Here is a 12,851-nt window from a genome sequence, read left to right on the forward strand (position 1 = left end):
AATGACCGACAGCTCTAAAACTATGAGGAGGAAATGCTGCACTGATCTATAAAGGGTATAATATGACTAAATTCAGCCAGGGTGGAGAGAAACAGATCAAATCTGAAAGGGCTAGCATCTGCTACTACAGAGGAGAAAGCAGCTGACCTTATTGTCAGTGTCTAGCTCTCCAAAAACAACACCTCTCTATTTGTGCCCCACTTAACAGGGGGACCCCTCTATGCTTTGGCGGGAAACTTCATAAAGGCTGCACTAGGCTTCTTCTCCAGGGGGGAGGGCCTTGGAATGCTAATGTTTTGGAATTCTTTGAGAAACCGAAACTTCTTGCACACAAAGTATATCAGCCCTGGAAACCAGAGGCATTTATTTTTAAGAGTACAAGAAACTATTTCTACCAACCAATTTAAAACATGAATTTGATAAGAGCAGCATTTTGACAGACATTTATACCCCCCCCCCCCCCCCCCACACACACATTATATTCAAATAAAATGATGACACTAGTGCAAACAATACATATATTATTTACTGCATAAAATATGTTCCAGATGAGCCTTCAAAGGTGATAAACACAAAGATAATCTACATTCAACATAGTTTTTTTGTCCAACTAACTATCAAAACAAGTGAGTGAAGAGACAAGACGCCCTAAAACGAGATCACAATAAAACATCCTCAGCCTTTCCTTTCCTGCTCTATTTTCTTTTCTGAGAAATAAAGAGGGAGGACGAAGGGGGAAAAAAGTGGGAATGAAAAAGGGCAAAGGGCAAATCAATTCCTCACCACGCTGCAGCTTGAGGCTGTGCTTCTGCAGAAAGGAGTGGAAGGCGGGAGGGAGGCACACGCCTGCAGCTACCAGCAGCTCATTCGCCAGAGAGGAATGTTTGAGATTGCATACATTATTATCTGTTAAGGGGGCCCAGGGCTGTGTAAGATAGTGCTGACATCACCATCTATAAAGAGTTGGGCTTTGAAAGATACGGAGGGAAAACAAAATGGGAATAACCCTTTCCTCACACACACACACGCACACACTCCCCTCCCTCCAAAAACAACATGCTCGAGCCTTGACCAGATGAAAGTATTTTGCTTGTTTCTAGGCGAATAAAGGGAGATGGGATTTCAAAGGGGAACTCTGATGTTTGTGCATTTCTAAACAATCTGCAATATGTTACATATACTTTGATCATATGCACCGAATACATACATACATGCATGGCTTGGACATTGTTTTGTTGCTATTCGGGTAATGTAGAATTTCCTCCACTAATGTAAGGTTACAAAAGCATGCAAGATTATATTTGATGCAAAGAAAAAGTACTGAATAGAGGCACAACGCAAATTAACAAAAAATAGAGAGAATCTGTAAGGAGAAAACATTGTCAGTCCAGCACACGCAGGGTTAACCTCCAGTCTGCCGTCTCTCTCCCTCCCTCTGTGTCCGTAGCACATTCCTGAATAAATGATGTTGTGAACAAGGCAGGTAACCCATGGCAACAGTAGAGCAGCACGGTGGCACTGCAGAGTCTGAGCAACCTTTGGGAAGGGAGTTTTTTATCCTCTGGAAACTTCTCCTGACTGGGTAGGAAGGGGAAAGGAGGGAGGGGGCTGGCTTCCCTGGCTGGCCAACAGAAGGAAAACAGACTGCAGTGATTTGGGAGTGTAAACTGAAACAGTCAACTCTAAAAGCCTGGCCTCTCCAGACTGCGTTTGTTTGAGGAGAGGAATGGGGTTTGAATGATATTTCTACAAGGTGATGGAAGGAAATATCCATTATCAATCGAACCCAGTGGGTTTCCTAAGGCCTATTTAGTGATTTACTGTTATGAGCAGTTATATTTTTGTTCTCTGGAGATAAATGTGTCACAAGAGGTGCTGGAATGGACTGATTAACTGGTAATGTAGGGTTTTAACACAAAATCCCCATTACCTCATTCAAAAAACCTACATCATTTTTTTTGTTGACAAAACGTACATTCTACAATACCTAAAGAAATGTTACAATTCATAAAAGATGGCGCCTAAAACATACCTTGGTCAAGGTATCAGAGATATCAGTCAAGCGCTTAAGCTTAGGCTACATAGACCATTGGGTGAATGTGGAACAATGGGGTTTGTCTGTGGTACCAGCAGGACCGCTCGCTCGGCCTCCCCTCTAGTCTTAGCCTATGTAATGAGGCAAAAACTCCCTGCCATTCCATCCATCCCTCGCACTGCAGACCCCACCGACACCAGCATGCCTGCCAGCCACTCCCCATGACACTGCAATCGCTCTAACCGCACTAACAGCCACAGACGGACATTTACAACGCTCATATTTTCAATATTGTATTTGAGCTGATTAGAAATGTGATCAGTGCAACTCTTATAAGTTACAAGGGAGAGTATATACAAAACACTCATTAAAATGCACAAAGAAAATGCGGTCCCTTTTCCTTTCACATCTTTTCAACAGACAACCTATAGCATTGGTTGGCAACAGGCGAGTTGTTTTATTTGGCCGCCCTAAAGTTTTTAGGATTTTTGTTCTTGGACAACAAAATACTCTAAAATCATCTAAATTTAATTAAGGTATGAAATTGTTGTTAATTTCAAATACAATATCTATTTTTGGGCTTAGTTGTAGACACCTTGCGGTGTATAAACTATTATTTAAAAAATCATCCTGCGACAGATTTCTTGATTTCACGCAACATATCAGCTATTCTATACACAATCTAGCATCTCGTTCGTTACCTCAGGTAATTAAGAGGTCTAATAGAGAGAAAAGAAGAGACTTGTTTTACAGCCAGAATGAAGGCAGTGGTGGTGAGACGTGTGTGTGAGGCTGCATTTGTTTGTAAAAGGTGAGGAGTCTGGTGAATTGTGAACAGGTGAAGAAACAGAGAGGGAGAGCCCCCCCCTGCTCTCTTTAGCATGCACACTGCAACCTGAAACCCAAACGACTGTTGAGACAGCCAAGGGCACCTTAACCATGGAAGGGCTGTTCTGTTTTAGCATGACAATAGAGACATGCTCTGTCCCAAACCAGGTGCTTCGTTGCCTCACAGCACCTGGGATAGATAGGCCATCGAAGACTGAAACACTGCAATGCACCATTAGATGGGTAGCCACGATTAGACGGCTCAACCCTAGCCTACGGTTTCTATACTCCTGTTTCGGGGGTATGAGCATGTTGATAAATAGAGAGATCGTTTTGGATATACTATAGTCAGATAATATAATACAGGATATCAAAAATAAAAGATTGAGAGACAAAATGAGTGTGAGATTGTGATATCTGTTTGTAAATGACACTTGAAGAAAGGGGCGGGGGAGTGTGGGGTTGTCGCTCACTCAGACAGCTGCTTTTCCTGTTGCAGTTAGAACTGGTGAGCCAATTCGTGTGAACAACATTTCAGAAACTCAACATTTTACCAACCCCATCTTTCTCTGGCATTCTACCAATTATTTTGACCATATAGTATTCCCCAGGAGGTAAAAACCCTACTTTGAAACAGGGACAGAAACCAGGATACAGAGTATCTATAAATAACTGGCAGTTGGTTGGAGCAGGAGCTATGCTTAGAAGACAGGAGTCTCTGTGGAAAAGTCTTTCTCCCCCCTCTCTACAGAACATAAAATAACCATTTCATAACCCACCTAGGAGCAGCGATGGTCCATGATAATGAACGCCACCTCCAACAATCACAGGCTGGAGGAGAGACACAATCTAAAACATAGCGCCAGTCAAATACTTATCAAGGGGCATCTAAAAGCTCCTCTACTCTACTACCAGTAAGCCTTTAATGTACATCAGCTGTTGCTCTTGTGAAAAGAATACTGGTTTGTGTTGTTTCCAGGACATACATAGCAGGCATTGTCTCGGTCTCTTCCTCAAGCTCACATATGGAAGGCTCCAGTTGGTATTTATGGGTTATCTGAGCCATGTGGGACTGGAAACCACGCTGCCTGCCTGCTGCAGACAGTGTGTCAGTGTGTACATATGACCATTTGTCTCGGTAACCCAGAGCAGAGCTAGACTATTAGGCTTAACTCACAGCTAAATAACAGGCATGCAACTGTGCTCTCTCTCGCATATATATATATATATTCCCCCCCCCCCCCCCCACCACCACCACTGGCTAATGGGACAGTGAGGAACCGTGTCACATGAACAGCCTGCCTGCTGCATTATAAACGAGGAGGTATACACCGGCTTGTGCAAGCATTTTCACACAGACACACACCCACCCACAGCATAAACATGGTGAAATCGTGGAACTGTTTGAGCATGCACCAATACTATAACCATCAGCAAGATGAGGTGTCCTCATTGAGATGCATGCCATACGAGCTGACTATTATAAGCACAATGAGGAGAGGAGAGCAACTTGACATTCCAATGCCAACTTGTTGAGGACTCTTTTTGTTGTCTTGCTGAGAAGCACATCTGTTCAAATTGTGGGCCCATCCAATGCAAGTAAACCATGTGCCAATCAGATAGCTGCAACTAAAGCAGCCTAACCAACAGACAGATACAGGAGAAATAAACACTTGTTCACATGTACTTAAAATCGCTCTGGAGTAATGAGCTTGCAGAACTACTAGAATGTAAGGTAATGTTACTTTTACATATTGAAAGAGGTTATGATGAATACGCATGGCACCATCTGATCTCTATGAGTCCAACGTTAATTTGGCTTTGCAGTAAGGTCTGTGTGTAATAAACACATTTAAATATGAAATAAAGGTATTTTGAGCCAGATCTTAATGTCAAGGTTGTCATCTCCAATTACAGCATATCTCATGTTAGATAACATTGTAAATTGATATAATGCTATGGTTGAGCTATATATATGGACACAAAAATAAATAAATAATTTGTTATACCTCAGTGAACCAGCTATTGTAACAGTCTAAACTTGTTAAATAAACTGACATTTCACCAAGGGTTAATATCAATGGAATTTATTACAATTTACTCAGCTCCAAGGCACATTACAAGTCTTCTGTTACTACAGAAATGTATAAACAAACAGTTTACATTAATGTACAGCATTTTGCTCTACCTTTTTAAGCATCCGTGCATCATCAAAGCAAACGGGAAGAGAAATGAATAACACGTAGTAAAATATTTTCGATCACAAGAAGAAAAGAGATACTTGCTGTAAAAAAAAAACTAAAAAATGAATATATTAAATAAACGAAAAAAAGTAATCAGAATGATTTGTACCCAATATAGGAGTTAGGGCAAATTGTCATTACTGTTATTGGATATTTACTATGCGTATTTTCATTTTACAGACATGTATTCATTGGGAGTTTAAACTGGCCTTTTTATAATGAGATAAGTGCATGAGTTGGAGGGGAAAACGGCAGCAGTGATAACAAAGTGAACGTGCTTTGACTCGTCACTGTCATCCAAATACAACACTAGTACCCGTCAAAACACCCCCCATAAAATTAGGTGACATCACATACTGTACTATTCCGTTGCTTCAAAAAAACAGAAATATGAGAAGGAGGGACGTCTCTGTACATCAACAATTTTTTGTACGTTTTGAGTATTCACATGTGTATACTGTATATATTGGACTAAAATGCACGTTTCTATGGGAAGCCATAGGACATATCTATGGGTCCCTCTCCTTTTTTACCTTAACGTCCCCAGCTAATATTGTTGCTATCTCACCTTGCATGAACGCCCAAGGCACATTAGAACCTACCAGGGGGCATTTTTCTCCGCTAGGACAATACACCTCGCCAGTTGCTCCCTGCGCTTTGATGCTCTCTCGGGAACAAGGGAAACAGAATTTATGGTTGGGAACTGACGGACACTGAACGAAATGGGTATCCTCTAAACGTTCGTGGCAAATGGTACAACACAGAGGTCCGTTGTTAGCCATGGGCGAATCTGGAATGTTTTGCGCGTGGACCTGATCCATGCCAGAATGCGCATTGGACTGGGAGGGACCCCCAGATAGATTGAGCTCTCCGTTACGGGAAGCCAAACGCCTCTGCCCCGAAACAGAGGCGGGCGAAACCGGGCTGCTGCTGTTATGCCTGGTGGATGTGGTGGAGTGAACTGAGTTGTTGTCCTTCGGGGAGTGCGCATTGCCCAACGTGTCCGCGACAGACATGAGCGCGGCCATTGGAGACTGTCCATTCTGGGGCGTTGATTCAGGGGGCGTAGCGCGGCTTGAGTGAACAGAATGACCAGGGCCGAGCGGTGGGGGTGCCCCGTGTGAGGTACCGAATGATCCGGATGCCATCGTCAGTTTTAACGCCTCGCTCTGGCTGGCCATCCACTGCTGCCTCTGTTGTTCTTGTTCAGATAGTTTCAGCGCGCTCTCTGCGGAGTCAGGTTCTGGGGAGGCTTTACGCTTACGCACGCCAATCCTCGGGGCACTCGCAGATGGCAAGCCACGAGGGATGTTGACCAAAGCAGTGGGCAGCAATGGACAGCTGGCATCAATGTAGGGCTGTGGCAACATTTCAACCCCCAGCCCCTCTTTAAAGAATCGGACCGACTCGGGCAACAAATCACCCAGGAGTCGCCAGTCCCCAGAACCATGCTTTTTCTCATACTCCAAATATTTAAAACCCGAGGAGAGCCCTCTGCCAAAGTCCTTCATGCAGTCCTGATACATTTGTTTGGCCACCCCCGATGCGCTGGAAAATACATTACCAGATCCACTTGGGTACTCGATAAATATTTTCAATTCATAGTCCATGCCAGGCTTTGACACTGCATCGAAAGCAAACACCCTGCCCACGAGTGAATGATCCTTTTTAAATCTCACATCAAACGGGGAGCTGTTTGAAAGAGTAAGCAAAGTGTCCCTTACTATTTTCGGTTTGTTTGCCCAGTCTTCGTTTCTATTTCTTAAACTTTCACTAAGCTCAGCCAAAGCCTCCGCATTACGCTGTTTCTCTTTCAGATCTCTCTCTTGGTCAGTGCTTGACACAGAACCTGGTCGTTTACCTTGTTCTGACTGAGAGGACGTGGACAAAGAGGGTCCCACAATGGATGGTGGGGGGCGGCTAGACAGGCTATGCGAGGCTATGGCTGTTGCCGAGGAGGGTCCATTCAACATGGTCTGTGGGAGAAGGTTGGGGGGGACATTCATTTGTCCTGGGACCGCAACTAGACCATGGCTCCGACGGGAGTTCGGACTCTGTCGGTTCAACTCTGGGGGACCATCGTCCGGTTTTGGGAACCCATTTGGACCGCTCATTCCATTCGGAAGTCTGCTGGCATGGGCGCCAATACTGGAGTAGTCAAAGCGAGGTCTCTCTGCGTTCAGAGAGTAGCGGTCCATCCCCGACTGTTGTTGTTGTTGTTGTTTAGATGGTCCGTCCACATGGTTGATTTGCACCGTCTCCTTGCCTGATATTGCCGCCTGGGTTTTGACTGTGGGCGGCGGCGGTGGACCGGGGGATCTCCCCTCTTGGAAACCATGAGCACGTTTGAGGTGGCGTGCAGTTTCGATAACAAACTCGATCCGATCTGCACCTTCATAATTCACACAACCCCTGCACACTGCCTCCGTAAAATCCCAAATCATAGCCCACGGCATACGGGGTAAATCGCACAGGTAACATGACTGTCTCCGAGATGAGGATACGTGTGCAGAAGACATGTTGAATGTCCCTTGCCCTGGTCCTTTTCCCCCCAGATTATGATTGCAATTTTTATTTTCAGTCCGTGAATTTGCCCCAAAAAAGGAACCCTCTTCCTTCCCTACTCCTCTTCTGATGCCGGTGACGAGCAGTGATCGGTTGTAGGACTGAAATGTGCTTTACACGCGTCTCACATCCTGACTCGGTTTGTGATTTGAAATTTTGATTGTGCCTCCACGTCTCCTCTCCCCAGTTTGGAATGCCACCTGGCTAGAGCAGTGACGTAGGCACCACGTTCCGCAGTTCATAAAAAAAAAGAAAAAAAAGACATGCCACTTGTTGCTTTCCTAACACGCAAAGCTCAAACCACTCCCTTCTAATCTTTTGAATGGACTGGGAGCGAACACTAACGCACAATCCTGACCAAATTACATAAAGCAGAATATGGGTTTCTACAACTCTGGACTTTGAATGTATTTTACTACTGCGAAATAATGTGTCAATACTATATTATATTAGATGTCATATTAGATATCATTAATATACATTAATTATTATTAAATACAAATGTATTATGTTTCAAATAGGTTACTTTTGCTTATGTCAGCAAAACGAAACCTTCAATAGCATAAAGCAATTTACGATTACGAAACAATTCAATTTGTTATGCGTTGTGTTGGTTTTTCGCAGTGCAGGAGCATCAAAAAGCATTATCTTAATCAAACCACTATCGAGCAAAAAACCTGGTTAAAAGGAAAACGCCTGGCTATAGGCTACCATTAGGTAATGGAGCGAAAGCCTTTAATATACCTTTATCTTTTTAATTTCTGATTAAAATATGTTGATAATCTGATTTAATTTGGCAACATTCATTGCAATAGGCATGTGTGATTACAATAACGTTTAATATATTCGCCAAAAGAAAATATACGCACAGTGTGATGGCTAAAATAAGAGAGTCGATCCCTCTGCAATAAAAATAACACTGGGCTAGTTGAACTAGAGATATTTTCCCTAATTTTCGATTGTTTACCTACTGCACAGACAAGAGTAGCCTGCTCTGCGCACCCTCCGCCCCTTCCTTCCCCTTTTCCCCCAGTCTCCCTTCCTGATTAACAACACCCAGTAGGCAGGCAGAGAATCATTTTCCCCTGTTATTCAACTGGGAGAGAAGGAGAGTGAAGAAAGAAAAACAATGGCAGCAGAGGGAGGGAGGAAAAGTAGTTTATTGCAGTCTCCACATACCGCTGGCCTGGCACGGTACTGTATCTTGGTGGTGTGGTCCTCCATCCTTGGCCAAGAAAGAGTCTGCACCATGCCGCTGCTTTTCCAAAACAATGTTGCTTTCACTGCACCAAAAATGTGCCATGCTGTTAGGCTACATGGGTACTGGTTGCACATGTGTGTATTTGTGAATACTGTGTTTTGATACATTTCAGACTCACTTTAAATTACAAGCACTGATGTCTCTGAGGTGACAGTATATGATGTATAATGCAGAGTCTGACCACATGAAATAAATGCACCTAAACAAATAACCAAGAAAACATGATTTAGTTTCATAGACCAGCCCATCAGTGGCAGGGGAAGCTAGAAACGCCACAAAAAGAGAAGATGGAGTCTGGTTTTTATTCAGAGTCTGTGCAATACAGATCAGGCTGAATGACTACCAGCAGCAGGCGAGGTTGTTATGTGGGCTGTATGTGGACAATTCTCACTCTATTTGTGCACCAGGGATTGTGACAGACAGCCAAATGAAAGAGCAGCCATCATCAGTCAACAGAATAAGGCAGAAAAAGGTGTGGCATGGGAAGAAAAAGGGTTTGTGCCATTTATTCCAACACTGGGCCTGCGTGCCAGGCGAGGCTCAATACAATTCCAACACCAATAGTTTTGCTTGATTTAAGTGTGGAGCGCAAACTCTTTTTTTTTTTACAGTCTGAATGATCCTAAAAGCAAATGACAAAACAGTGCCTTCTCTCTTAGGTTTACACATATGGATACAATTCAAACATAGGCTTATTACAAAACTATACCACATCAACTAGCCAAACTACCCAATAACGTACATCCATCCATGTAAGTGGAAGGTCAGTACTATAAATAATCACAGGCAGAACTCAACATCACAACAATTAAAACGATTTACAAATTCTGCCTCAGACGACTTTAAAACAACCAAATACATATAGCTTTACACAAAACAAAGCAGAGGAGGTTAATAGTTCCCGCCTGCCTCCATCCTGAAAGGATCCTGTGATATCCCCACGGCCCCTCATGCATACACTGAGCCGCTCACATCCCAACTGTGCTGATGTCTCTCTCCCCATCTCGCTCTGTGGAACATTTTGCAAGCGCAGGGGTTAATTTTTTTAGCTTCAGCTAAGTGCCTGGCACGTTGCCAGACAGATGAATTCTGGGAAAGGCTTGCCAATGACAAACTGCCAACATTAAGCAGGCCTGACAGCTCCTCTCCTCCAAACTGGGCAGCAGTTCAAAGTGCTCTTTTATTTGAGACGCTGGCAGACTGCCAGCAGCATGCAGATTTACGTTGGGGCAATTCCATGCTAACGGAATTACACCGAGACTTACTTTTCACTTTAAAACAAACCATACAGCTCTATGCACAATGCCTACTTTGAACAATTTAAAGTAAAATAAAATGAATAATTTACTGGAAAAACAGTGTAGATGCAAAGTTTGATAACAGAATTATGGTAAAATCTCCCTCAGTTTTATTCTGTTATCAAACTTTGTATCTGCACAATTCTTCCTGTAAAAGGTGTTATTGTAAAATGTTCAGTGGACATCGTTAAAAGTAGTCCTATGGTTTGTTCAACTATGAAATAAATGTTTTTTGTTTGGTATATGTTTTAAAGTGAAAAACCTGAGTCTCAACGTAATTACATTATTGTGGAATCGCCCTTTACCTACTCTCTTCTCACTCTCTGATGAAGCTGACAAATGCTGCTGCCGTTGCCATGGGGATCCTTCTGAGCTAGGAGACAGAGCAAAGCGGTCCTGTGAATTCAAGTGCACAAGTACAGTGAAATACCCTTCTCGTAAGCTCTAAACCCAACAATGTAGTAATCAATAACAATGTAATACTAAAAACAACATAAGGTAGAGAGAACAAAAACACACGAGAACTAAAAATAAGAAGAGCACGAAAAGTAAGTAAGCATACTACAGTGTATATACATGGTCAGTCAGTTCCAGTACCATATTAACAATGTACAGGAGTACTGGATCAATAGCGATAGATATGTATTGGTGTAAGGTGACTAGGCATCAGCATATACAGTGGGGAGAACAAGTATTTGATAACCTGCAAAATCGGCAGTGTTTCCTACTTACAAAGCATGTAGAGGTCTGTAATTTTTATCATTAGGTACACTTCAACTGTGAGACGGAATCTAAAACAAAATTCCAGAAAATCACATTGTATGATTTTTAAGTAATTAATTTGCATTTTATTGCATGACATAAGTATTTGATCACCTACCAGCCAGTAAGAATTCCGGCTCTCACAGACCTGTTAGTTTTTCTTTAAGGAGCCCTCCTGTTCTCCACTCATTACCTGCATTAACTGCACCTGTTTGAACTCGTTACCTGTATAAACGACACCTGTCCACACACTCAAACAGACTCCAACCTCTCCACAATGGCCAAGACCAATGCCTTTAAACTTTTTCAGTTCTGCCCACAAATGTTTTATAGGTTTGAGGTCAGGGCTTTGTGATGGCCACTCCAATACCTTGACTTTGTTGTCCTTTAGCCATTTTGCCACAACTTTGAAAGTATGCTTGGGGTCATTGTCCATTTGGAAGACCCATTTGCGACCAAGCTTTAACTTCCTGACTGATGTCTTGAGATGTTGCTTTAATATATCCACATCATTTTCCTTCCCCATGATGCCATCTATTGTGTGAAGTGCACCAGTCCCTCCTGCAGCAAAGCACCCCCACAACATGATGCTGCCACCCCCATACTTCATGGTTGGGATGGTTGTTCTTCAGCTTGCAAGAATCCCCCTTTTTCCTCCAAACATAACGATGGTCATTATGGCCAAACAGTTCTATTTTTGTTTCATTAGACCAGAGGACATTGCTCCAAAACGTATGATATTTGTCCCCATATGCAATTGCAAACCATAGTCTGTATTTTTTATGGAGTGAGTGTGTAGGGCCCTGTGAATGTATATTGAGACAGTGCAAATATAAAATAAAATACAAGGGTCAACTCAGTCCATGTAGCCATTTTAGCAGTCTTATGGCTTGGGGATAGAAGCTGTTCAGGAGCTGTTGGTGGCTGGAGTATTTCATGATTTTCTGGGCCTTCCTTTCACCTCGCCTGATATAGAGGTCCTGGATGGCAGGGAGCTCATGTACTGGGCTGTCCACACAACCAGTGTTGTTGTCATACCCAGCAGTGATACAGCCAGTCAAGATGCTCTTTTTACAGCCAAACCTTTTCAACCTCATGAGGTGGGAAGAGGCAATGTCACACCTTCTTCACGATAGTGCATGGGTGTGTGGACCATTTTAAGACGTTGGTGAGTTGGACACAGAGGAACTTGAAGCTCTCGACCCGCTCCACTGCAGCCCCGTCGATGTGGATGGGAGCATGCTCGCTCACCATTTCCTGTTGTCCACGATTAGTTCCTTGCAGTCATGGATGAACAGGGATTACAGGAGCGCACACACACACCTGAGGTGTCCCCGTGTTGAGGGTCAGCCTTGACAGATGTGATGTTGCCTTCCCTCACCACTTGGGGTTGTCCCGTCAGGAAGCCCATTATCCAGTTGAAGTGGGAGGTGTTCAGTCCCTCCCTGGGTCCTAAGCTTGGTGAAGAGCTTGGAAGGGACAATGATGTTGAACGCTAAGCTGTAGTCAATGAATAGCATTCTCACATAAGTATTCCTCTTACAGTGCATTCGAAAAGTATTCAGACCCCTTGGCTTTTTCCACATTTCGTTACAGCCTTGTTCTAAAAAATTATTCAATAGATTTTTTCCCTCATCGATCTACATACATTGCCCCTTAATGAATAAGCAAAAACATGTTTTTAGAAATGTATTAAAAAAAAACTGAAATATTACATTTACATAAGTACTTAGACCTTTACTGCAGATTCTCAAGCTCTGCCAGGTTGGATGGGGACAGCTGTTTTCAGGTCTCTCCAGAGATGTTCGATCGGGTTCAAGTCTGGGTCCTGGCTGGGTCACTCAAGGACATTCAGAGAC

General features: G+C 43.2%; 1 protein-coding gene across 9 annotated transcripts in view; it reads right to left on the bottom strand.

Annotated features, from left to right (window-relative positions):
- Positions 1 to 12,851, bottom strand: part of LOC109904256 (probable E3 ubiquitin-protein ligase IRF2BPL) — a 183,258-nt gene that overhangs the window by 159,286 nt on the left and 11,121 nt on the right. Inside the window, exons 4-5 of one of the 9 annotated variants that reach the window (XM_031787922.1) lie at positions 10,536 to 10,603; positions 4,935 to 9,941 (exon numbers count right to left, since the gene is read on the bottom strand). The exons of 3 other annotated variants lie outside the window; for them this stretch is intronic. In XM_031787922.1, coding sequence (XP_031643782.1) covers positions 5,616 to 7,625 — 2,010 coding nt within the window. In that variant the 5' untranslated portion in view covers positions 7,626 to 9,941; positions 10,536 to 10,603 and the 3' untranslated portion in view covers positions 4,935 to 5,615. Of the gene's footprint in view, positions 1 to 4,934; positions 9,942 to 10,535; positions 10,627 to 12,851 lie in introns of those variants that run through there. 5 more of the 9 variants (XM_031787927.1, XM_031787926.1, XM_031787923.1 and 2 more) reach the window with 5 other exon arrangements.

The sequence above is a fragment of the Oncorhynchus kisutch genome, linkage group LG14 (genome assembly GCF_002021735.2).
Source record: "Oncorhynchus kisutch isolate 150728-3 linkage group LG14, Okis_V2, whole genome shotgun sequence".
NCBI lineage: Eukaryota > Metazoa > Chordata > Actinopteri > Salmoniformes > Salmonidae > Oncorhynchus > Oncorhynchus kisutch.